This window comes from Peromyscus californicus, unplaced genomic scaffold (genome assembly GCF_007827085.1).
Source record: "Peromyscus californicus insignis strain IS unplaced genomic scaffold, ASM782708v3 Scaffold_1__1_contigs__length_55948999, whole genome shotgun sequence".
Taxonomy (NCBI): Eukaryota; Metazoa; Chordata; class Mammalia; order Rodentia; family Cricetidae; genus Peromyscus; species Peromyscus californicus.
The window spans coordinates 14,663,241-14,691,023 of NW_026294492.1; the positions used below are offsets into that span (position 1 = coordinate 14,663,241).

The following is a 27,783-nucleotide window of genomic DNA, read 5'->3' on the forward strand; positions in this document are numbered from 1 at the left end:
GCCCACCAGGGCACCCAGGCTGTTGACACAGCCAAACTGACAGAGTCTGAAAGTAGTAAGGTAATTCTCAAATTCAGGCTTGAACCCAGCATGCACTTTCCTAGACCACTGTCTTGAATTGATGTGGAAAGGAAGCCACATGTTTGTGTGAAGTTAAGTGACTTAAGTAGGCAATCAAGATTGTAACTGAGATGTAGAGGGATATTGTATCTAGAGAAAAACACAAGACCAGGTTTATTTCATACAATGTTATTCACACGTTTCATTTTCTAATTTATACATAATATACAAAGAAGTGAAGATAACATTTCATATGAACCAATAAGAGCCAGGACTTACACAAACTGGTCCAGAAACAATCTATATCAAAAGGAGACACTCAAGGAGTAAAGCCTAAGCGGTTTCTGCCCAATCAGATTTCTTTATTCTGAAATGTCGGATTTTTCTAAAGTTCCATGCCAACATACTAGAAGGTAGAATCAGGGTGGGCACCAAAACTGGCAGATCATAAAATTTCTACACGAACAGGTATTTTTATAGAATATGCCTAAAAATATCAGGAGGACTGGGTTGTCAGCACTGGGAAGTATGAATCAGGACTGCTAGAGGATTCAGTTCCAAGTAACTTTCTCTAGGACTTGCCACTTTCTGAACTGAGTGACAGCTACCCGAGCATCCAAAAGTAAGGGTGAAGGGGAACCAGGAAGAGCTGCTAATCTCAAATTGGCAGCTTTGACCCTGAAACCATGGGCTGATGAGGGAAAGTTACGTTCAATCCAGGGTCAAGACACTCTGAGGCTGGCAAAACTAAAGTGAGAAAAGGAGGCAGAGTGCCTCTCTACACGGGAGAAAATACTGCTACTGTGACAGGGACATGCTGATGAGCCAGTGTGACTGAGAACGGTGACAAGTGGCTGGATTTAATGGCCTCACCAAGGAATGTTGGGTTAGAAAGCTAGAATAACTCAACATCAACATCGAAGACTCCTGGCAACCCAAACTTGAAGGTTCATGATCTGAGTAACAAAAGGATAGACCTTTCTACTCAACATTGTGCTCTGATTGCTTTTGTTCTGCAGACCTCTAGTAAAAAAATCCCTTCTACAATTTAACTGACAGAATAGCATGTTCATTTCAGTTTTCAGCACTGAACATAAGTGGGTCAACATAAATGTTTATATAAAATACTGACTTCAACAAAATACAAAGCACTTTCTTTATCTTTCAGAAACTGAATATACAAAGCAATTTTTTTCCAAAATATTTTCATAGGCAAAGGATTAAAAACGATTTTAATTATACACATATGGTCACAATTTTGCCTTAAAAAGATTGTTGGGAAATGTACATAAGGCCGCTTGTAAATGTACATCATGTTACTGTTATAATGTCTTATGTCCAGAGGAAAAAATGTTATCATACAGATTTGCTCTTACTTGGGAGTAGGCTATTCAAAAATACAGTACTCTTCTGTACAAAGAAAAAAGTCACATCACATTTAAAGATGGAAAAGCATTGGCCTCTGTGGTAATCAAATCTCAGCCCAATACTTTCTATTTACTATGCACAATACCCTGACTTCAATTGAAAGTGATCCAGATCCTAGCATGTCCATTATCAACAGAGTCAACAACTATGTTATAAAACAAAATGTTTTCCACAATAATAAAAAGAAAGCTGGTTCATACTTCTGAAACCATATAAAGATAAAAAATTTTTTAAAAATCACTCTCAATTTGGAGAAATAAATTTACATTATACAACACTATACTGCCAGGTTAAAGAGGGCAGGGATGTAAATGTACACTAAAATGCAAATGTTTCCCAAAGAGATAAAACAGATTCCATTTACAGCATGAAGGTTTACAAATGTACACCTGTACAACCAAGGAAAGTTACTACGAAATTAGCAAGGCTTTCATAACAAACACTGAAACAAGATCTGCTTTCAAATTGTAAACTTACATCTACCCCCTACACACACAATGTGTTTATTTATAGGAAGAAAAAAAAAAAAGCTCTCTGAATATGCAATCATGCTAAATGCTGAGCTATCAGTTCACTTCTCAGTGGCCTCTCTCACCTCTATCGGGTTCCTATTTATGTATCTACTATGAAAACGCAGAATAAAACGACACTTCCTCAACAGTCTTTAATTCTATAATTAGAACAAAATACAAATCTCCATCCGTTCTTGTTGCAAACCAAACTGAAAAGTTAGTGTGAAGTTTAACTTTTCATTCAGTGCAATTTTCACTGAATGGAAGTGCCACCATGATCTTTTTCTAACTCATTACAGTAAGTATATACAATTCTTCTGTACATCGCCAGGGACACTAGAGGGCAGTAATTTTATTAAAACCACATCCACTGTAAATAATGTTATCTCAAATCATTTTATTCTTGTCTGTTTTTGAGTTTTTCTTTGCATGATAGTTTGTGAATTACCAAAATACAACTTAACTTTCTTTTTAAAATATTAATAATATTTATGCAGTTGATTGTTAATCTGTTATAAAAGGCTTCACGTAAAGGAAAAAAATAAGAACTATAATTCTATGTACATCTATATAAACCTGTTGTGCTATGGGGTTGTAGACCTACCAGACTGCAAGCCAGTTTATTAAAATACTGTACTTTTCCCTTTAAAAACTATTTTTTTTGTGACTTTACAAGGTATAAATTTACAAAATATGTGACAACTTTTTTTCCTTTTTTTTGTTTCTTTTTTTTTTGGGGGGGGGATACAGTTATATCATATACAGGCATTCTGTGCTTCACCAGAAATCCAATCTGATAGGTCTCCACTCAGGGTTGAATATAATTTATAATTCACCACCCCACCCCCTAAATATACACAAGAACCTTAAAAATTTACAAATGGATGAAGAAAGTCAATAAATAGTTTTGCTTTAAAAAAAAAAATCAAAGATTCATAGTTGAATTGTGTTTTGATAATTCACAAAGAAAACCCATTCTTTAAACATGGTTGAACCTTCTCCTTTCCCTTAGAGCATTCCATTTGGTGGTCCTCCGATAGGCCCTAGATCTGGGCTGTTTTTCAAATAATATTTTTCCAACTTGGCCAGTATATGCTTCCCATACGTATATTTGCGAAGAGTAGTAATATGAGGTCGAATCTGAAAAACAAAGCATCTTGTTTTAAAAACAACAACAACAAAAACCCTAAGCTATTATAGTTTCTGTTTTTTAATTCATTTTCTTGTGTGATGTGGACATGCCAGTTCAGTATATGGAGGTCAGGGGACAACTTGAGTATGTTCTCTATTTCTACCATGTGGGTTCTGGAGATTAAACTCAGGTCTTCAGGATTGGTGGCAAGTACCTGAGCCATCTTGCCTAGTTTGTGATTTAAAATAGCTCCCTCAAGTCTGGATAATCTTGCTGTTAAAAATTAAAAAGATGCCAGGTGGTGGTGGCGCACGCCTTTAATCCCAGCACTCAGGAGGCAGAGCCAGGAGGATCTCTGTGAGTTCAAGGCCGGCCTGGGCAACCAAGTGAATACTAGGAAAGGCGCAAAGCTACACAGAGAAACCCCACCTCAAAAAACAAAAAACAAAAAACAAAAAAGCTAATTAGGTACAAAACCAATTCTGAACCATAAAATTCTCTCAAAAACACTTAAAAAGGGAACACTCCTTTTTTTTCAATGATAAACAAGCTACTGCTGTGTCACATGCAGACGAAGAAAGCCCTAAATACAGTGTACTAGGGAGCTACTGTGTTCCTTAAACTATACTGCCCCTTCCCAGCTAGACCCGCAATGAATGCAGTTTAACTGCCACAAGGCAGACTAATGAACAGGCACTCTTCACACAGGGACACACAGCCTGTAAGATTCCAGAGTACAAATGGGCAGTATCTAGGAAGTCACCTACAAAAATAATTATGCAAGGGCTTTTGTAGAATGCATTATATAAACATTTAAAAAATACTATACATACTGTGGGCTCAACAAGTACTATAAATTAAAATTAAGGTTAAAATCTTTGTGAGAGTCAAAAAGGCAAAAACAAAACAAAACAACAAAAAAAAAGAGCACATTAATTTGAAGGATGCATTTTTAAATTTCAGTGCTATAATGAAGAGCTGCTGTTGTTAAATGCCATGCACTGGCAATGGCCCTGGCAAAATGCATAGCATGAGGGGATCTTGAGATTATTTTCTCTTGATAAAGGGAAAGATTCTAAGAGTGAGATGTTGTCTCATGTTTACTAATGCAATCAAGTCAGAGAGAGCATTAACATATTTTTCAGTTTTGTTTTTGTTGATTCTTAGTTATGTAGGCTAGCATCAAACTTGCAATCCTCCCATACTGGCTGGTCTCCTGAGCAGCAATTAATAGGCTTGTACAACTAAGCCTAGCTTTAGAGCTCTTTTTAATATTACATTTTTCTTATGGAAATTAATTTTTTTAATTAATTAAATTTAAAAAAAATTTTATGGGCTGGAGAGAAGGCTCAGTGGTTAAGAGCACTTGTTCTTGTACAGGAAGTGAGTTTAAATCCCAGCAGCCACATGGCAACTCACAAATACCCATAATTCCAGTTCCAAGGGATCTGATGCCCCCCATGGGCACCAGGTACACATGTGGTATATATACATATATGCAGGCAACACATACACATAAAATACATGAATCTAAAATACAACGACAAAACCCTAAAAACAAATTACACTTTGTGTGTGAGCACATGTGCACCATGGCACACTTCAAAGGACAATCTGTATGAGTCAATTTTCTCCTTCCATCATATTTGGACCCCAGAGATCCAATACAGGTCAAAAGACCTGGCAGCAAACAACTCTACCTTATGAGTCACTTTGACAGCAGAATTAGTGATTTTAAAGAATCATTAGATTCAAGACGGGAAATAGCTTGAAGTACAATACATAAAATAAAGAAAAATTCTGTTCTGAAAAGGATTGAATTTGTTTTTAATTGTGTGTGTGTGTGTGTGTGTGTGTGTGTGTGTGTGTGCGCGCGCGCGCGCAGGTGCCCACTGACGACCAGATACCCTAGAACTGGAGTTACAGATGCTTGTGAGCCACCGTGACAGTGCCGGGAATTCAAATTGTCCTTTGGAAGAGCAGCTCCCTTAATGGGAAAATCTAATACCATTTAAAAAAAAAGAAAGAAAAGAAAAGAAAAAAAAAACCTCAGTAGGGCTGGAGAGATGGCTCAGGGGTTAAGGACACTGGCTGCTCTTCCTGAAGACCAGAGTTCAATACCCAGCAACTACATGGTGGCTCACAACCATCTATAATGAGATCTGGTGCCCTCTTCTAGCATGCATGCAGAACAGTGTATACGTGATAAATAAATCTTTTAAATAAATGTTTATTTTTTTAAAGGGGGTTTATTATAAATGCAGTATCTTTCTAAGGAAGAAAGGGGGATATTATAGATATGATAGGATGAAGGGGTAGATTATTGAATCTACTTTAAAAGAGCAACAACTTGTTTAAAATGTTTTATATTGCTATAAATTTTAGTTTATTACAAATTTAAAGTTAATTTTGTTATACTGTATGTATATTTCTACTATTGTTAAAGGTATTATGTTTATTCAGCTCATTTAAAATTGTAATATATAATTAAAAAATACAATTAATAGTCATTTAGGATAATCAAACTTATAGTTATGTTAGTAAAGTTTTTTAGATATATAAAGATAGTAGGTAATCTTCAAACACTTCAAAGACTTACAGAATATGGCATTTAGAATGTTTTAAAAACTTAGACTTTCTGGACAGTGAGATAAGTCTGCTCATGGCAGCACCGATTTACTTGAAAGATAGGCATTGAAGACACTCCATATGGAGTTTATCATCTTCTTTGCACAAAATTGCCTGCTGGGCAGAGAACTGCTCTTGCGTGCACTGCTTGACAGTATGTTATATAGAGTGGACATCCAGGACCCATAGAAAAATGACCACTAAATTTTGCCAAAACAAGGCGAGGTGGTCCTTCAGGTCCTAGCTTCACAGAACAGACTGCCAGATTCTACAAACACAGGGAAAAGTGACTAAAAAACTCTAGGCCTATAGGCTGAAAATGGATGCCCCAATGTTGCAGAGGAACTTTGGGTGACTGTCCAGGCAGCCAGCTGTCTCTGTCATTCTAGATTTATGGAAGTTGCTTACAATGCACTTCCTGTTTAGTTAAGTAATATTACATCCTTTGGTGGTCTTTGATGTAATTGAAGACTAAATAGTTATAATTTTCCTTGGTTATGAAGAAAGATAAATTAGATATAAAACCTTAGACTCAAAAGTATAGGACAGATAAAAGTCTATGTGCAATTAAAACAGATAGTGTAACTTATCACAGAGCTGTGCACCATATTACCTTGTGCATGATTATCTTTCTCTGAGCAGGTTCGGCCATATCAATCATCTTCTGAACCACGTAATTGGCATACTGATCCTTCATCATGGTGTATAAGGCACTGTGAGGACCATCATTCTGACAGCAAACTTCATCAATCAGTAAAGCTCTCTCAGCACGGGAGGCATGAGTAACACACTTTTCTACGACATTGCTAAAAATTAAAAGCACACACACAGAAACTTTGTTTTTTTTCTTTATAGTTAAAATATTCTTGACTTTTCAATTTGCTCCAATATACTAGAAAACAGAAGACAAGGTAAAATTTCCAGTTTTGTAATTACTTTTAAAACAGAAATGGTACCCCACAACTTGACACTTAAAAATTTAACTACAGGCCTACTACAAAAAGGAGCTGACTGTTGCAATACCTGGCAAATTTGTGTTGACTCAGGGCTAACACCTTTCCTCTGATTTCAGAAACAATTTTGCTCTTGTCTTCAGGTCGACCATGTTCCAATACATGCTGAATAACATAATTGCCATACTGATCCTGTAACAGACATTTAAAAATTACTTTCCATCATTAAGAATTGAAAAAATACAATAAACTTCCTTTGCTTCGTTATTTTCATAGTTTAACAAATTACATTACTCAAAAAAAAAAAAAAAAAAAAAAAAAAAAAAAAAAAAAACCCAATCCAATTCTTTGGTGACATTTACCTGTACCAACTGCTCTGTGTGTTGGTGAAGTTCTTCTAAGATGGGTAAGGTCTGCTCTGCAGTGCAGTGCTCTAGGATACGCTGAATGACTCTGCAGCCATAAGGATGGGTTGAAAGCACAAACACCTTGAGGTAAATAGAAGGATGGAAATGTACATTTTCTGTTATTTCTGAATCAATGTATGAGACTGACAGATAGATGACAGACAACACAATCACCCAGTTTGGTGGATCCTTGTTTAACATGATCACAACATGAGCATTCCCCAACACATATACAGAGCTCAGAGGCCAACTTGGTCTGTTTTCCCTCACTGTGGGATCTGGGGAGTCAAATTCAGGTCATCAGGCTTGACAGCATTTCCCTTTGACTTGCTGAGCCACCTACACAACCTAAGGTAATTTTGATCAAAAAGGAATCTAATGAGCAGGAGCTGTAGCTCAGTTGCCTAGCATGTGTAAGGCCTGGGTTCAATCCTCAGGAGGAAACCTAGTCATAGGCTCAAGAGTGGACAGTGGTGGAAATGAATGGATTTGGGAAAGAGGCAGCCTAGCAGTGTGCCTGGGGATTTTACCGTTCTGTTTTTGGTACTAGTTGCTAGTTATTTGGCCTGTGTAAATAGTTCCATATCTTTTTCCTGCTCTTCCCTTTCTCTTAGGGATTATGGAAAACACTTACCTACTTCTATCTAATGACTTTACTAAGGAGGCAAACATTTTAAAGTACATTCATTTTTTGAAACAGTTCTCACATCCTAGCTGGCTCTCAGACATGATACCTAACTCAGAATGATACTGAACTTTCAAATGGCCTTGCTGCCATCACCCAAATGCCGGGATTACAGGTATGTACAACTGTACCCAACTTACACTCACCATTCCCCCCAAAAATTATTTATTTATTTAATGTACATTGGTGCCTTGCCTACATGTATGTCTGTATGAGGGTGTCAGATCCCCTTTAACTGGAATTACAGACAGTTTTGAGCTGCCACTTGGGTGCTAAGAATTGAACCCAGGTCTTTTGGAAGAGCAGACAGTGCTCTTAACCCAAGCCATCTCTCCAATCTCCTACATTGACAATGCTTAATGAAAGCACCAGGTATAATCTTGTACTTTTGTACTTAAAAGAATGCTAAATTCAAATCATAAAATGCTCTGCCAAGGAAATGAATAGCAAAAATCAATCTTACTTGTCCTTTGAAAGCATCAATGATGAACTGCAGCGACTGTGGCTGAACACATTCAATACATTTTTGAACAACATGGTTTCCATTCTGATCTTTCACACATTTGAGCACATGGCCATCTAGCTCCTTTACCATTTCACTCTGCAAAAAAGTCATTTAATAAATTATCTCATCAGAAAACCCAGGAGAGTTAAAAATATTCACATGGAACAAAGTTAAAAATATCAACAAAGAACAAAGTATACCCCAAAGTATTTTCTGCTTTTATTTTAATGAAAACTATTAAAGCAAATCATGGATAGCAATGTTAATGATATATGCTGACATAACCCAGTGATGGTGAACCTGCCATATTTAAACACATATTTTTACTGTGTACACGGTTCCTGCATTCTTTTAAAACGGATATCTATACTTTTTTGTTTTGTTCTGTTTTTTTTTTGAGAAAGGGTTCTCTGTGTAGTCTTGGCTGTCCTCAAACTCACTCTAGAGATTCACCTGCCTCTGCCTCTCAAATACTATGATTAAAGGTGTGTACCATCACCACCACCCAGGCTAATAAACACTTTTAAAATTTTTATTTTCATGACCTATTTAGCACCTCCATCCTTTATTCCTAAGGAATCATAATTAATGTCTGTATGAGTTTATCAAAGTGCGTAAAACATGGGACAATAGGTTATCTGTGTTTCATCTGTTATCAATAACTGTCATTACTGATGGGCATTTTTCTTGTTGTCTAATGCTTACCATAAAAGTTGTAATAAACTTTTACTGTTTACTATTAACATAATTTATGTCTTATTAGAATAGAAAATACTACTAAGAAACAAGGCATACATTATCTAAAGAATCTTTAACTCAACTATATTCCAACACAATTATGGAGGAATCCTGTTAAGTCAACCTACAACATGGATTTATGCTTTAAGTAAAACAGACTGAATTACAAAATATAATTAACTTAAAAAAGATACTATTATCTATTAACCAGTTCTCGTTAAGACAGTATCAGTCCCTTTTATTTCCAAATACCAAAGGCACAGCCATGGAGAGACTATGCTACTTTTGATACCTATGACCTACTTAAAGCTTTGAGAATTCAAATATGTTGGCTTTCTCTACTGTGCCATATTTCAATAAATCTAAAACTAATAATTTCTTCCACAGGAATAATGGAGTTTTCTTCCAGATTTTGTGATTAAAGTGTACACACACACACACACACACACACACACACACACACACACACACACACACACACACACCCACCCCTTTTGGAAGAGGAAACCTCAAGTGACAAATTGCCCCTACCAGACAGACCCATGGAAAGCCTGTGGTGCACTTTCTTAATTAGTCATTCATGTGGAAGGGCCCAGATGACTGTGTTGGTGTCACCCCTGGGCTGGTGATCCTGAGTGGATGCTATAAGAAAAGAGGCTGAGCCGGGCGGTGGTGGCGCACGCCTTTAATCCCAGCACTTGGGAGGCAGAGCCAGGCGGATCTCTGTGAGTTCGAGGCCAGCCTGGGCTACCAAATGAGTCCCAGGAAAGGCGCAAAACTGCACAGAGAAACCCTGTCTCGAAAAACCAAAAAAAAAGAAAAAAAAAAGAAAAGAGGCTGAGTAAGCCACGGAGAGCAAGCCCGGAAGCAGCACCCTCCATTGCGTCTGTATCAGCTCCTGCCTCCAGGTCCTGACCTCAATTCCATCAAGTGAACAGAAATAAATAGATCCTTTTCTCTGTAAGTAGATTTTGGTCAGGGTGGTTTGGTTTTTTATTTATTTGCTTATTATGTATACAGTGTTCTGTCTGCATGTACACCTGCAGGATGTAAGATGGCACCAGATCTCATACATGGTTGTAAGCCATCATATGGTTGCTGGGAATGAACTCAGGACTGTAGCTAGAGTTTTCCTGCCTGGCCCACAGTCAGGACAAATCTCTCTCACCCGCCAGTCCCACAGCCGCTCAGACCCAACCAAGCAAACACAGAGACTTATATTGGTTACAAACTGTATGGCCATGGCAGGCTTCTTGCTAACTGTTCTTATAGCTTAAATTAACCCATTTCCATTAATCTATACCTTGCCACATGGCTCGTGGCTTACCGGCATCTTCACAAGCTGTTTCTCATCATGGCGGCTGGCAGTGTCTCTCTGACTGAGCCTTCCACTTCCCAGCTTTATTCTTCTCCTTGTCCCGCCTATACATCCTGCCTAGCCAATGGCCAATCAGTGTTTTATTTATTGACCAATCAGCAACATATTTGACATACAGACCATCCCACAGCACAGGACCTCTAGAAGAACAACCAGTGCTCTTACTCTCTGAGCCATCTCTCCAGGCCTGGTCATGGGTTTTTTTATCACAGACATAGAAACCTTAAGACACCGTCCTCCTTCGGTTTTTAAACCTACAGAATTTACTTTTACTAACAGTAAAAACTGGCTGTCTAAATGATTAAGATGAAGTTAAGAAAAAAGCTATTTTGTTTACTTACAGTTTCCCATTCTATAAACACATAATTTCATGGTGAAAGATAACTTAAGATGACACAAGAACCTACTAACCAATTAGTGTGTCACATAGTATATATTTAAAAATCTGATAAATTGGGCTGGAGAGATGGCTCAGAGGTTAAGAGCACTGGCTGCTCTTCCAGAGGTCCTGAGTTCAATTCCCAGCAACCACACGGTGGCTCATAACCATCTGTAATGAGATCTGGTGCCCTCTTCTGGCCTGCAGTCATGCATGCTGTATAATAATAAATAAATATAAAAAAAATTAAAAAAAAAAAAAAAAAAAAAAAAAATCTGATAAATTAACATTTATTCTCATAGCTCTCAATACTATTGTCTACTTCAAATTATTTTTAAGATTATATTCATAACTTACTAGGAGGTCCAATGAATGTAATGGGAATTACATTGGTCCTTTATTAAAATACTCTATCATTCAACACACACACACACACACACACACATTTTTTCTTTCTTTAAAATCAAGTAAATCTTAGTGTATACACACACATGTATTTACTAACTAGAATACGAGAATGTTGCTTAAAATCCGTACAATAGAAACACTGGCCGGGTGGTGGTGGCGCACACCTTTAATTCCAACACTCGGGAGGCAGAGGCAGGCGGATCTCTGTGAGTTCGAGGCCAGCCTGGTCTCCAAAGCGAGTTCCAGGAAAGGCGCCAAGCTACACAGAGAAACCCTGTCTCAAAAAGCAAAAAGAAATACTGGGTAGACCCTGATTAAACTGGAAACAGTGAAATGCATGCTGAAACTGCAGGTAAGAAGAAGGTAGGCGACTGCAAAGACACATCCCTTGGCACTCCATGGAAGGAACAGTGGTGAATGGGGAACACATCAAAGACCCGCTACGGGACCTAGAACAGCAATGACTGTTCTAGACATATTTTATGAAAAGATCTTGAAGTCTCCTGGTAGAAATTGTAAGGTCATTTTTTTCTCCAGATTGTGAGATAAAAAGAAATTTAACTTTAAATATTACAAAACTTGTATCTCAACTTACAATTACCTGCTGATCAGAAGAAATAGACTCCAATGCTTTCTGAATAACACGGCAGCCATACATCTGCAAGGCTAATGGTAGAACATGACCACGAATACGAGTAGCCAGGGCTAATTTCTGATCCAAACTTCCAAACTGAAAGACAGTAAGAAGTCAGTATGAGAGTACTTTGCTAAACATGACCAACATACTATCTGCTGCACTTTGTAACTATAGTAAAATCTAAGACTAAAGAAACACTTGTAGTAGTTACCTTTTGTGGAGTGTTGAGTCACATTAAGATTAACTTGTTTTTATCTTATTATCTTTATACAATCACCCCTACCACACACGGTCTCACTATGTAGCCCTGTCTAGACTGCAACTCAGGAGATTCACCTGCTTCTGCCTCTTGAGTGCTGGAGCTATGTGTGCAACCTAAAGCTATGTGCAACAATGCCTGGCTTATCTGTACTCTTTCTCTTTTAACTTTATTTTTAAAAAACATGTATGTGTGTGCCCTCAAAGGGAGGAGTCAGAGTCGTGGAACTGAAGTCACAAGTGGTTGTGAGTCTCATATGGGTGCTGGGGGAACCAAACCCTAATCAAAGCAGTAAGCACTCTCAACTGCGGAGCCATCTGTCTAGCCCTACTTTAGCCTTTTTGAGACAAGGTCTGTGTGTCACTAAATCCGGACATTGGTGATTCAGGCAGGCAGCCTCACCGAAAAGCCACAGGGATCCTGTCTCTGGTCCCCCAGTGCTGGGATTACAGACACTCACTGACATGCCTAGCTACTTATGTGAGCACTTGGGGCCCAAACTCAGGTCTTTATGCATGCAGGACAAGTACTTTACTAGCCCTGGACATATGATTTTCAAATATCTGATCTTAGTTCATTTTTATTGAGAATGACTACTGCCCAACTTTAGAGCTATTTGCTAGCAAAACTGAATGAGTGTGTGTGTGTGTGTGTGTGTGTGTGTGTGTGTGTGTGTGTGTGTGTATATATATATATAAATGTACTTACCTCAAAAAACTTCTGTATAACATAGTTTCCAAAAACATCTGTCATTAACTGATAGGCTGCCTGTAGAATTTCATTAAATACCATCTGTCGCTCAGCTGGAGTGGCTCTCTCTAGCTTTTGCTGTATGAATCTATAAGGAAAAAAAATTTAAATCCCAAGATAAGAAATAAGCTAAAAACAATCTTTCTAAAGTCATCTGTATGCCCTACTCTGTGTGTGTGTGTAAAAGGATTTTGCAATACAATACAGCCCAGGCTGCCCTAAAAAATCACTATGTAGTGTAGGGCAGCCTCAGGCACATGCCACTTCAGTCAGCAAAATTAAAAACTCTTACCTTTTCCTTTAAGGAAAAAAAAAAAAGAAGGAAGAAAAGAAAGGAAGGAAGGATAGACAGACAAGAGTCTTACCATATAGCCGAGGGAGATGTGTGAGAAACCATAACCACCTACCTGGAGCCATGCTGGTCTTGAGAAAACTCGACTATATGTCCAATCAGGTCTCTGAGCTGAAGGTTGGGGAAGCGGTTGTTCCTGAAATCTTCCAATAACCTACTACGGCCGGAAGGCATGATATCAGATCTATTATAGCGGAGCCGAGAAGGAGGAAAGAGCTGGCTGCTGGAGCTGAACAGACTGGAAGTGCTTGAGGCACTTCGGTATTTTGCTTCTGCTCCAGGTGCTGCAGAGATATAGCGACCACTACCATTTGTCAGCCCTCCTACAACAAAGCAGCCGTGGTCAGCAAATACTTTTGACAAGGTATTCCACAGATAAGTTACAATTTAAATTGAGTCAATAAGCTTCAACAAAGCTTTCAGCTAACTATATTAACAAGTACGTTATAGTTACCTAACATGCAAATCTGGAGCCATGGAAATGATTCAAAATTCATTTGCAGTCTCAGGATGTAGCTCAGTGGTAGAGTGTTTGCCTAGCATACTCAAGGCCCTGAGTTCTATCCAACACCACAGGAAAAAAGATTCATTTATGGTATAATGGAACAACACTGAGTGGTAAATCTGTACCTTTGGAGAACATATTAAAAATATATTTTCAAATATACTTTTTTTTCCCCCCGAGACAGGGTTTCTCTGTGTAGCTTTGCGCCTTTCCTGGATCTCGCTCTGTAGACCAGGTTGGCCTTGGACTCATGGAGATCCGCCTGCCTCTGCCTCCCAAGTGCTGGGATTAAAGGCGTGCGCCACCACCACCCGGCTCAAATATACTTCTATGTAAAGACAAGCCTGAAACTTAAAAAAAAAACCCATAGTATACTTTTTTGAAACTTGAAAATGTTTCATTAAAGATATTCCCCATAAAATGCTATTATCCTGTAGATAAGGAATAGTAGTAATGAATAGCAGTTATTCCTAGAACCATAACCACAAGCCTCCAACATACGTTTATTCCATACAAGAAAATAAAAGGCAGTAACAGAAACAAACTTAAATATGAGGAAATTGTTTCTATTCTGAATAGTAGCTAAAGTACTTGACAGTGTCCTTTTAAAACAGGAAAATGTAAAGACAACTATAAAATTCAGATTTAGCAGTTACAAAACAATATCCACCATCAGCCTTCTCTTATACCAACTGTACATTAAATACAGTAGTGCTACAGAGTCAGCCCAGGCCACAGTGTAGGGAGAACCCAATACCAGTGCAAAGTTGGAGGAAGATGTTACCTTTTCAAAAGGCATGAAAAGGCTCGGGAACAGGAAGTTAATACTGCAGTGTGAACGGCACTCTTTACCCCTCTACCTCTAGCAACTACCCTAACTTAATTTTCTTTCTGTGAACTTCCTACCCTTACAGTATAGTAAACATTTATTTGAATCATTCACCCTTTGTTAAGTATCATCAAACTATATCAAACTACATGCTAGATAACTGATGTCTAACATACTTACTAAATGACAACCTGAATCTTAGGGGGAAAAAAGATTTGATATTTTTAAAGTATATACACGTATGTGGATGCATGCACCCAGGTGGCGGTTCCCTTAGAGGACAAATGTCAAAGCCCCCAGAACAGCAGTTCTCAACCTGTAGATTGAACCCCTTTGGGAGTCACATATCAGATATCCTGCATATCAGATATTTACATTATGACTCATAACAGTAGCAAAGAAAATAATTTCATGGTTGGGGGGGGGGTCACAACATGAGTAACTAATTGTAAAGGGTCACAGTGTTAGGAAGGTTGAGAACCACTGCCCTAGAGCTGGAATAATAGGTAGTCAGTCATATGCCACTCAAAGCCAGAAGTGAATTTGGGTCCTCTGCAAAAGGATTATGTGCTAATTGCTGAGCCATCTTTCCAGCTCATAGACATTTTATGTAACATAGAGCCCCTAAAGTTTCTTTCTAGAACAATCCCATTTAAAGTGTGTAATTTAGCCAAATTCTATTTCATTTCTAATTATCTCAGTAGTCACAAGCGAAATACTCTGTGTTATAAAGTTCAGTATTTCAAATTCTGTTCAGGTTTCATCACTACTGCCAACCCTTCTGGTTCTCATTATCTGTTCATATAATTGCATGAATGACTGATTACCAGCACATTATTTATTTATTTTACATTTCTTTGGGGGTGGGATGGGGTGCTTGTGTGGAGGTCAGACAACAGAAGTCAGTTCTCTCATCCCATCATGTGGATCCTGGGGCTCAAACTCAGGTCCTCAAACCTGGTAGCAAGCACCTTACCCACTAAGTCCTCCTGTAGGCCTAGGCCACTTTACTTTTGAGACAGGGTCACATGCATCCCAGACCTGCCTTGAGTCCCTCGAACTCCTCCTGATCCTCTTGCTGTCACTTCTGAAGATTATAGAAATACATTACCACACCTGGTTTATGGGGTGATGGGAGCAAATCCTAAGCCTTTGTGTATGCCAGCCAAGCATTCTACCAATTGTTCCATACATAGCACAGGCAATTTTATTCTTTAATAATGCAGTTAGCATGACTTTTACAAAAACTATACTCATTAGCTACTTACACCCTCTAATTGTTCATACATACACTCTTTGTACCACTGCTTATCTTTGCTGTTAGTGGGGTCTAAACTTACCCTTAATGCACTAATGACTGTCAACACCAAATTGCCAAGGTGATTTTATGTAGCAATACGTATTTTATGTTACCAATACTTATCAGTAATTTCTCTATACTAGACATTCCTTAATGCTATTTGCTCTCCAAAGCTAATTCGCGACATGACCTTTGTTTAGTTAATAATGCTAAATTGATTAGAGTTTGAAAAGACACTATTTTTAGATGATAAAATAAATGTAGTAAAATTCTAGACAATCCAAACGGTAATAATTTGAGATTAACAAATAAATAACTGCCCCGTTTCTCCATAAGACCCAACTATTATTTCTAAAAATTATTTTAGAACATGCAAACAAATTGGTCACCCTTATTTGTGCTTCTGCTGCCACTGAGTTTGGCCTGCCTGCTATGTGAGAGGGTGACAGATCCCATTCACTCTCTACCTCTCATTAGTTTTAAACAACTGTCTATGAGTGGGTGTGTAGAACAAGCAGACCAGGACTCACTACTGTCACTTCAGTCTAGGGTCTGACAGCAAAGTGACATGCCGCTAGTCAGTTAGGGTATGCTGCCTTCATGATATTATCTTTCAATTTCATTCATGACAATTTCAATTTCTCTGAGAAGTCTAATGATGTAGAATTCTTCCATACTAAATACCAGAAATTAAAAACATTATTTAAGAAAGTAAACTGGATATGGTCTCACATGCCTTTACTCCCACAGCACGGGAGGCAGAGGCAAATGGATCTTTCTGAGTTCCAGACCAGCCAAGGCTATACAGTGTTGAAAGAAAGCAATGTAGCAACCAAGCAAAACACATCTGGCTAGCTTCAATTACCATTCACCTCCCACTCAATCTGGAATAGCAATTCCTGATCTGTCTTCAGATCTGCCTATTCTTACCATCCCTCTTCCTTGTTTTCTTTAAAACTCTTGTGGGTTTTCTTCTTTCATCTTCTATATAGCCTAGAAACTAGTTACCAGGCTTGTTCCATGTTAAATATCTTTACCTGTTGAGCCATCTCACTGGGCCATATTTTTCTCTACTTGAGACGGTTTTAAGATCTCATTGTAGGTGGTTATGACCACAGTGTGGTTGCTGGGAATTGAACTCAGGACCTCTGGAAGAGCAGTCAGTTCTCTTAACCACTGAGCCATCTCTCCAGCGCCACGATTTCTAACAGTAGCAAAATTACAGTTATGAAGTAGCAACGAAAATCATTTTATGGTTGGGGGTCAGCACAACATGAGGAACTGTATTAAAGGGTTGCAGCGTTAGGAAGGTTGAGAACCACTGCTCTATGAGATTCTTATGGAGACAGCCATGTATTGACTTGATGGTGGCAGACTGGAGTTCTGTATCTTCAAGCCACAGAAAAGGGAAAACTGACATCACCTACCAGAAACTCAAAGAGGGTAAGGAAAAGGAAAAAGCTACCTCCAGAACCTTCAGAGTATGACCAAATCTGCACATTTATTTTAGACTTCTAGTCTTCAGAAATACAAAATACATTCCTGTTCTCTGAAGTCAACTAGCTGTCCATCCACTGACTAGAATACTGAGTACTAGTATGCTTAAACACAGAGTACATGTACCTACCTACCTCAATGTGAAAGATGGAAGGACACTAAGACATAGAAATGTCACTTCAATTCATTAAAGATGCAGTAACACAGGATTTCCCAGGTTAGTATGACTCAGATGCACTGTTTTTCACTTTTTCCTCATATTTAAAAACCTTGTAAGTACACACACTAAAGTTCACATCTTTTTATGTTCCTCTACACTGGCAACATTGTTTTATGATGTTTCATTTTAACAATGACATATAACACAATGTCATCCTTTGTGACACAAATGTATTCCCATTTTGTGTTAAAGTAAGCCTGGGAACCTAACAACTTAATCAAGAAAGCTTAACTACTAATTAGTTGTGCTGAATAAGCAACTTAAGTTTTCAGAAATGCTCTGCTGCATTTCAAAGAAAACATTTAATATCATTCATAACATGTAAACTTAGAAAACTACTGACACTATATAGGGTATAAACTATGTAAAAATGTTCTAATTATTATCAATAATTATATATTTAGACATAGATACATAAGCATTTTGTTGGAGGAAAGACAAGGACTACATGTTTAAATTTATTTAATTTTATTCCACGTGCATTGGTGTTTTGTCTGTGTTAAGGGTGTTGGATTCCCAGAACTGTATTTACAGACAGTTGTGAGTTGTCATATGGGTTCTGGGAATTGAACCCAGGTCCTCTGGAAGAGCAGCCAGTGCTGCTGAGCCATCTCTCAAACTACAAATAAATTTTTTTAAAATTTTACTTTAAGGACTACATATTTAAATACTGAAGTGATGATAGTAAGAAGTTTGATGCCATCTTAATAGGTTAATATTTAAAAGCACAAATGTAGCAAGCATGTCACGTTCAATGTATAATTTTGTGAGAATATGTATAGAGACACTGGGTAACTGCAGACCAGAAGGTCTTTCACACAGAGTATCTGGTATTCTATTGTCTATGATTCTTTTCTAAAAGCAGTTTAGAAGTCTTATTTTGTAGTCTCGAGGGCTCTAACTAAACGTGTGGCGTATGGTATCATCAGCACACAAGGCACTTAAACCCCCTTCACTCATCAGACTATTTTAAACAGACCAGGTTTTAACATATGACCCACTGAGTATTCAGATTGGTATAGCATTTCCCTCAAAAACATACAGTTCCACCTTCATCATTCTATCAAAAGAAAATGATTCTGTCTGGTTTCAAAACTGCTTGGATTTCTTTCATGAAAACTACCTCCTTTCTAGACCAATGAACACAAGAATACTCTGAAAACTCATTTTCTCATCTCCATCAAAAGATCAGCAAGGTAAATTTCTACTAGTTAACTACCATGGACAAAAGGACAAAGGTTACTTCATCCTTTCTGGTTTCATTTGGCTTTTCTCCAATACTTTTTGCCATAGTGAAAAGACCACAGAGGTGTATCTGTATTTCTTTTTAAATGAGTGTGTTTTTCCTGCGTGTATGTATGTGCACCATATACACCCCTGGTGCCCTCAGAGATGAGAAGAGGGTATCTATCCCCTAGAACCAAAGTGACACATGACAGTGAGAAGGATGCTGGGTACTGAATTTCAGTCCTCTCCAAGCACATTTACGTGCTCTTAAGTGCTTGGGCCATCTCTCCAGCAACTCAGCAGCCTTTCTTGATCGAGGTTATGAATTATATAGGAGCAGGGTTGTTTCTCTTAAGCCATGACTGCTAGGAGTATCAAAATCTGTTCTATAAGTTATGAATATAAATTGTACCTTGAATACACACAAGCACATTGTTTTCGCCCTTGGTGTTATTAAGTGGTAAAGGACTCAACAAGAAAGATATTGTGAAAGATGTACCAAACCTAGAAAAATCTTTTTTTTGTTTAGTTTGAGACAGGGTTTCTCTGTGTAGCTTTGGAGCCTGTCCTGGAACTTGCTCTGTAGACCACGCTGGCCTCGAACTCAAGAGATCTATCTACTTGCTTCTTCTTCCCAAGTGCTGGGATTAAAGGCATGTGCCACCACTGCTAGAAAAATCTTTTAAAAATAAAAGCAAAAACCTCATAACTATAAAAAAAATTCAGTTTTTTATAGTACAATAGTTATATACATACCCAATAAAAAATGGAAACCTGAAATCCACAACTTGTTGAGAGTCAATCAGCTACCACAAACTGTTGCCCAGGTTGGTACTGAACTTACAAGTCTTCCTGCCTCAGTCTTCAAAATGCTGGGATCACAGGAGTGTAGTGTACCAGCCTGCTTAACTGAGTCGGCTCTTTTTTTTTTTTTTTTTTTTTTTCTTTTTTTGGTTTTTTGAGATAGGGTTTCTCTGTGTAGCTTTGGTGCCTGTCCTGGATCTTGCTCTGTAGCCCAGGCTGGCCTCGAACTCACAGAGATCCACCTGGTTCTGCTTCCCGAGTGCTGGGATTAAAGGCGTGCGCCACCACTGTCCAGCGTGTCTGCTAACTCTTAAAGTTACAAAAAAGTCTGGACTTTTTAACTTGTAATGTATTGGGAAAAATAAACCTGAAAACAATTCCAACCACAAATCTGCCAACAACAAACAGTATGAACTACAAAGGAAAATTATCATTTCTACTGCAGAGAATTACTACCTTCCTGTAGAACTAAGTTATTTAACAAAATAACATAATAGCACCACGAATGTACAAACCTGATGGCAGAAGAGAGGCTGTGGCTTTCCTCAGCTGGAGTGTATCACATTAAGTATTCAATTTCGGATAAATTTGGGCTAGATAACTGGTAAGTGTTTAGCACTTACCTTTGGTTCAATTCTCTGCACTACCAAAAAAAAAAAAAAAAAAAAAAAAAAAAACAACCAAACCACAACAAACCAAATCTAAAGCAGAAGTTAATCAACTACATAAAAGACACTGAATAAGCAATTCATCTTAGTAATTTTGAGTAAAACTTGTTATTTACATTCTATTTACAGTATTCTTTTAAAGACATAAGACATTTACGCAGTCGGCAGTGGCGCACGCCTTTAATCCCAGCACTCGGGAGGCAGAGCCAGGCGGATCTCTGTGAGTTCGAGGCCAGCCTGGTCTACAGAGTGGGTTCCAGACCAAGCACCAAAACTACACAGAGAAACCCTGTCTCGAAAAAACAACAACAAAAAACAAAACAAAAAAATAAAATAAAATCTAAGATTCTAAAATTGTAAAATAAGATCCTTTTAATTTATTTGCATAGATATTACAAAGAAATAAAGGAATCCTTTGAGAAATATCTGAATAAACCATATAGGCATAATCAAAATTTCTGTTCTCTTGATTTAATGAATGAAAATTAATCACTTCATTTAAAAATGGTGTATGTCTATCTACTTGTGTGAGTGAAACAAAACTTACAAGCTCACTGCCTCTCTTTCAGACATACAATTACTCCAGTCCAAGTCTGATAAGATCATCTTTTTCATGCATTAGAGTAGCAACTACCGTCCTAAGTCAGCTCATGAAATGAGCACATCTGTCTCTGAGTGCTCTGTCAGCCCACGCCAATGCCAAAAGTCTAGTCACTGCAATTATGTAAGGTCTGCTATCTAGCAGTATGCAGTTCTTTTAAGTGTACTTCAAGACTGCCTCACAGATCCTTGATTACGCTTTTCCAATGATTGTCAATTAATAAAATTTCTTTTTAAAAACTTGAAAAAAATTGATGACACTAAATGAAGCCATTAGTTGGTACCTTTACAGTGCTCTCAGGCTTTCGAACTACAGTGTGAAAATGAAATGGGAAGACGGACAATGGGCAAATAATGGCAGTAAATGATCAATTAAAATCAGTGAAGCTGGAAAATCAAGTAAATAAATACAAGCAAAAGCTCTCATCTACAAAATATTCCAGCGGTGGGCATGAATTTTAAAACATATAAAAATTTAGACTTAATTTTCTATCTTCCATCCCATAAACCTTCTCCTCCATTTAAAAATGTAATGGCACATACAGTTCAGTCAATGGAATACAGAGAAAAAGGAAAAACTACATGAAGGAGACAACAGCCGACACCTTATGTGAACACACAATGGATCCTTGAGTTAAAAATCAAGTGTGCCATTCGAGTCAAACTGTAACCATAAATTACTTCTTTCTGCATGATACCTCTTTTCATATAGTAACTTCTGGAAAGTTCAGCAAGGGTTTGTGTTATGAAAGTGCAGCCTCTGCAGCTGGGCACTTATTTGCAAACTCTTCACCTCATGAGGTCTAGGGCAACAGTGTTCCTCATCTGAAATGCTCAGGACTTCAAGTGTTTCTGAGATTTTCAGATTTTAGAGTATTTGTGTAGAATTCAATGCTGAGTATGCTCAGGCTGAAAACTTGAATGAAAATGTTCCAAATAACAGGAGACTTTTGAGTGCTCAAAGATTCAAGTTTTGGACAAGAAGTCCAAATTGTACAAATTTAAACTTAGGCCTCAAGTGATCTAGTGCCAAAGGATATGACCAACCAAGTACAGTCTTAAATCTGGAATCATCTAAACTAAGTAAACCCTCACAAACATTAGAACCACAAAGTTATAGATATGCTTAAAGGGTTCATGGCTAATTTTCACAGTCAATTTGACTGGATTTGGAATGAACAGGATACAGACCTCAAGGCTCATCTGTGAGGGTGTTTTCAGGGTGGTTTATCTGAGGAAAACCATCCCTGAATGTGGACACACCATCCCACACCCGGGGTTCCAAGAATGAATGAGAAGATGCAAAATGAGCATCACCAGTCATGTCTCTTTAAATCCTAACTCTATATACAATGTAACCAACCACCTCACTATCCTGATGCACAACTTTCTGCTATAATGGACTATATACCCTCAAACCACAAGCCAAATGAACTCGTACCTTTACTGCTTCTGGTCGGTTATCTGGTTACAATTGTGAGAAAAAAAACTAATACTAAGCGTAGTGAACAAAATCATAAGAGCAAAAATTTAATCATTCTGTCTCAAAACCTGCACCACAAAAACCAATGAATTTTTATCTGCAGCCAGGTATGGAGGCACATGCCTTTAATCCCAGCACTCATGAGGGAAGAGACAGGCAGATCTCTGTGGGTTCCAGGCCAGCCTGGTCTACAAAGTGAGCGCCAGGCCGGCTAGAATCACACAGTGAGAGTCCCTGTTATAAAAACAAAACAAAATTTTATGCAGAAAGCCAATCATAAATTGTCCCATAAAACACAATTTTAGAATTTCTTTGTTTAACCCTCAAGAATAACTAAATTGAGAAAGGAATCTAAGTCTGATAATGTTATACAATAAGCCTGCCTAAGGAAACAAAAATCCTCGGGATAAGGTAAACATTACTTCTTGAAAGGCTAGTTAAAATACAGTACTCAAACACTTTTTAAAAATCATTCCATGCCGGGCGGTGGTGGCGCACGCCTTTAATCCCAGCACTCGGGAGGCAGAGCCAGGCGGATCTCTGTGAGTTCGAGGCCAGCCTGGTCTCCAAAGCGAGTTCCAGGAAAGGCGCAAAGCTACACAGAGAAACCCTGTCTCGAAAAAAAAAAAAAAAAAAAAAAAAAAAAAAAAAAAAAAAATCATTCCATTCCTCATGTAACACCATAATAGAAAAGGAATATCAAAGGTCAGAACTGTATGCTGGCCTCAATTCTTTCAGTTATTAGTCTGAGTCTTTTGGGCTCATTTACTTTTTAATGTTTTCATTTTAAACGGACAGCATTGAACCAGTCACTAAAGATGAAATAATGAACATGAAGGGGTCTTAGGGAAAAATGACTAATGCTACTCAGTTAACACTTTGAAAAAGTTCATATTGGTTCTTTGCTTTTAACAATCCCAGATAAAACACAAAAATGGGACATAGCCTAACAATCAACTCGTCATCTGTTCACTCTTACACATCTCCTCTAAGAGGAGCAGTTGAATAAATCTGTCAAAGTCAGAAATTTTAGCAAATACTACACAGGAAAAAAAAAATCTTAGCAGTAAGTAATAACCCATTTTTAACATAAAATATTCTGATTAGGAGAAAAGATGAGTTCTAAAAATGTCTAATCCAGAGTGAATGTACTCCTATTTACTTACTAAACATTAATGAATCTTCACGATTCATAGCCATCTTTCAATCAACTAATTCCACTGAGTTCAAGGCTCATACTATACATCTTAATATTTCTTTTCATGGGGTTAGAGGCGCACATTTTTGAGAAGGCATATAGTCTATCTATCAAAACCAAGGAAAGACACAAAATGGTGCTTTATACCTAAAAAGTCCCAAACCAATCTAAATACTAAGAACATAAGCACTGGGACAAATTAGAAACCACTAACATATTTTAAGTCTAATAAAGGGAAGATACAAGAAGGCAATACTTGTCTAGCTCCAGAAAGAGTAAAATAATATTGTAAATACCCAGTGTTCCTGATGAAGTGTGACGTACAAATGTTCCTTGACTTAGGATATCACATTCCAATAAGCCCAATGTCGACTGACAAATCTACAATGCACAAAATGCATCTAACTGACCAAGCAGCATAGCCTAGCCTAGCCTATCTTACATTTGCCTACAACACTTATATTACCATACAGTTGGGCAAAATTAACAATCACAAAGTCTGTTTAATATTGACCAGTTCATGTAATTCACTGACTACTGATGTGAAAAACATGATTGCATGATGCTCTTGTATTAGAATGCAAGGTGCAGAACATGTATCCTCAACTAAAATGCTCATTCCCACAAAGGTGTGATTAAACAATTTCAAGTAAAAGACTGTTCACCTCAACATAATATCAGAAAACAACTCACTACTCAGTGCTGACCCTGAGGCAGAATTTTAAGTAAACCTCAACAGGTATGTAGTTCATACCTATAATTATAGCACTTCCAAGGTAGAAAGATCACAAATTCAAGGCTAGTCTGTGCTTGTATAGTGAGTTTGAGGTTAGCCTGGGCTATATAATATAGCAAGATTCTCTTTTCCTCTCCTAAAAAGTAGTGACACAGAATTTATCTGAGGGGGCCGAACATAGTATAACTTTTGGCTCAAAACTAGACATCAGGTAATTATTTTGAAAGTTAGAAAATAAAAGGATGACGCATTATCCTAACTGCTATAAGAATGGCCTTTCAGAGTAACCCAAAAGTTATAAAGGAAATTCATCAATAGTGAACTTATAGTTACAACATTTTGTAACTTCTGAAGAAATACATAACACCACCTCCCAGCAAATTTTTGTTTTGCTTTTGTCTGAAGAAGTATTTTAGGCAATGGTCATAAGGTTGCTAAAACATTACATCAACTAGGCTAGCAATTTCACAAATGAGACAACCAGATGTATCTTGATCTAGTGCAACAGAACGGAAAGCACTGAGTCCCATCTTGCCAAACAAACCCATTAACCCACTTACTACCTAACCAAGGTTCTAGATAGAATTCCATTTACAGGAAACACTGACAAGAAAACATATGCTTACCACCACCATAGGGAAGCAATCAGCAAACTCAAGAATGTGAGAAATTCAACAGGATAATTTCTTCAACAAATGAATGGAAACAAGAAAAAAGGTGGAGGAAACAACTCTAAATGAAAAGACAAACTAAAAAAGGGCACTGTATTTGGACCATGACTCAAACGAAATGACTACAGAGATATTTAAGTCAACCAAGAAAATCAGTCAATAAGAAATTAAGTTATAACAATGTTATGGCTACAATACTTTAGGAAAAGTAAACCTGATTTTATATTACATATTGGAAGGCTAAGACTACTTTTCATTCTTCTTATATTACCAAAAAAAAAAAAAAAATACAGGTTCTAAATATAAGATTTTTATTTTAAAAATATTCAAAACTTAGGAATTAAAATAGGTCTCCAATAAAAGTGACTCTAGCAATTCTAATGATATATGCTGATTACATATTTACTCTTTGGAAAAGAAATTTCTTTTAGAAACAAGAGATTGTTGCTTTTTTGGCACTTTCTGTGGAATTTAAACAGCTAGCATAACCAAAAGGAGAGCTAAGTTTTAAAGTTAATGTCTCATCAAGAACTTGGGGAATGCTGAGCCCAAGAACCACTGATAAATTTAACAGTTGTATGGTTACTACTCCAACTCTTATCCAAGAATAATCTATAATTAATTTCAACCAATTCTAGTAAGGCAGGAGGATCTGCTTTCTCTTTGAAATAGAGGTCTCACTAAGTGCCCTGGCTAACCTTAAATTTACTACCATCCCTGCCTTAGTCTCCAAAGTAGTTGTGATAATAAAGCATGTCCTCAGCTAATCCTATGGGAGCTGAGAAAAATGATTTATAAAATCAAATACACAAATTCTACTTCCATAAAGTATTTTATGTATCAGCAATCTTGATATTGACTTACACAGAAATCTAATTCAATGATACAGAATTCAAAATCACTTTCTATATCACTGAGGTAGCAAAGGCAGAAAGATCATCATTAATTTGAAGTCAGTTTTGTTTATGCAAAAAATTCTAAGTCAGCCAGGCCCTAAGAGCAACAATGTGTTTCAAAATAATAAATACTTTTATGTCACAAAGCATAGAAGCTTTGCTTCATGATCCAATAGTAAGGAAGTATGGACTAGATTATTAACATGAAAAGGGTATAAAGAGCAAATTCATGTAATCTGAATTATTTTCAATTTGGCAGGGATAATCTTGTTAAAATAACTGTCCGTCACATGACTAAAACTAGGAAATGGGGAGCTTGCAAAAGAAACCAAGACAGGTAATTACTAACTGCCATCAGAAGTGAGTTTGAGTATCTGATTTCCAGTTGAAGCTTTGGGGACAACAGCACTGGTTGTAACACTGGATGGTTGCTTAGATGTTGACTATTTCCCGCAACTGACTAGAATTCCTTCTCTAGGGCTGGAGAGATGGCTCAGCGGTAAAGAGCACTGGCTGCTCTTGCAGAGGTCCTGAGTTCAATTCCCAGCAACCACGTAGTGGCTCACGACCATCTGTAATGAGATATGGTGCCCTCTTCTGGCATGCAGGCAAACATGCAGCCAGAACACTGTATACATAATACATAAATAAATAAACAAATAAACAAATAAATAAAACAAAAACCAATTCCTTCTCTAAGTAATTCAGCCAGATTTTTTGCTGTCTAAAAAAGAGAAACACACATCCAGATCGTAGTATAATTACAGACACCTAACGTCATCACGTCTATTCACTTTCTTTCCATTTATACAGGCTCTCAGTGAACAAACACAAGCAGTAACAACAGTTAAACAGAACCTGATCTGCAACTTACCTATGAAAAGATGACAGGACACAACAAATATAATTTTAACGAACACAAAACTATTGCTATACATCTGTTTTTATGGCTTTCTTTCTTTTTTGGTTTTGGTTTTTCAAGACAGGGTTTCTCTGTGTAGCCCTGGCTGTCCTAGAACTTGGTTCTGTAGACCAGGCTGGTCTGAAACTCAGACCTGCCTGCCTCTGTCTGGGATTAAAGGTGTGCACCACCACACCCGGCACTTTTATGGTTCTTGTGTTCCAAACGTTTGCACACGTTTCGAATGCATGTCTTACAGTGGAGGAGTCTGGTAACAACAGAAGAAACCAAGCAGCTCTTGTGGCAAAGACAGTTGATAATGGAGGCTGAGGCTATACTCTAGACAAGTTTGCTACTGTAGTGCTGCAAGGCAGCCCTCAGGACTCTTTCTGAATAAACTAACTGGTACATATTCAATGCATTCAAAAGAACAAATCTTTCAAAGAGCAAAATTTCAGAATTTGGGATGTAGGACCAGAGACTTATAATAAAGAAACCTAGTTCACCATGTAATAATATAAATTAAAATGATGACCACTGCCAACAAATGCCTTTTTTATTTGGACATTTACTCTATCAAATGAGCTTGAGGAAAAGTTATATACCCATATACTGGGGAGAGTAAAAAAGGATTACTAATTTATATAGTCTGTTTATAATAATAATGTTACTTTAAAAAAAATTCACAAGCTTTTTTAAATCTTTTCAAGCACATAAAGCTAGCAACAGAATCCTTTAATTTCAGTTGTACTTTAAAAAAAAAAATTACCAAAATTTGAAGCCTAATTTTAATAGCAGAATATCTTGATGAGACAGGGATTCATTATACAGCCTATAATGTCCAAAATATTTTTAAAAAATCCTTCAAAAAATACAGTTATCTGTATGGATAAATGCTTCCTAGGGAGGAATAAAGGGTAACCATCAATTTAATAATCTGGAGGTGAGGATAATTTTTAACTAGAGATAGAAATAAAAGTTCTAAATGCTTCACCTTTAGGAATACAACATGCTGAAAACATTTTTTTGTCCTTTAA

At 37.4% G+C, this 27,783-nt stretch overlaps 1 protein-coding gene across 9 annotated transcripts in view; it reads right to left on the minus strand.

The window, feature by feature from the left end:
* Positions 1–211: 211 nt before the first annotated feature.
* Pum2 (pumilio RNA binding family member 2) overlaps positions 212–27,783 on the minus strand; it is an 83,135-nt gene continuing 55,563 nt past the window's right edge. For 6 of the 9 annotated variants that reach the window (XM_052745941.1, XM_052745943.1, XM_052745940.1 and 3 more), the window contains 8 exons: positions 13,267–13,534; positions 12,818–12,947; positions 11,809–11,943; positions 8,269–8,406; positions 7,076–7,201; positions 6,784–6,905; positions 6,374–6,566; positions 212–3,140 (listed from right to left, as the gene is read on the minus strand). In XM_052745941.1, the coding sequence (XP_052601901.1) occupies positions 3,009–3,140; positions 6,374–6,566; positions 6,784–6,905; positions 7,076–7,201; positions 8,269–8,406; positions 11,809–11,943; positions 12,818–12,947; positions 13,267–13,534 (1,244 nt within the window). In that variant the 3' untranslated portion in view covers positions 212–3,008. The remainder of the gene's footprint in view (positions 3,141–6,373; positions 6,567–6,783; positions 6,906–7,075; positions 7,202–8,268; positions 8,407–11,808; positions 11,944–12,817; positions 12,948–13,266; positions 13,535–27,783) is intronic. The other 3 variants (XM_052745942.1, XM_052745948.1, XM_052745946.1) reach the window with 1 other exon arrangement.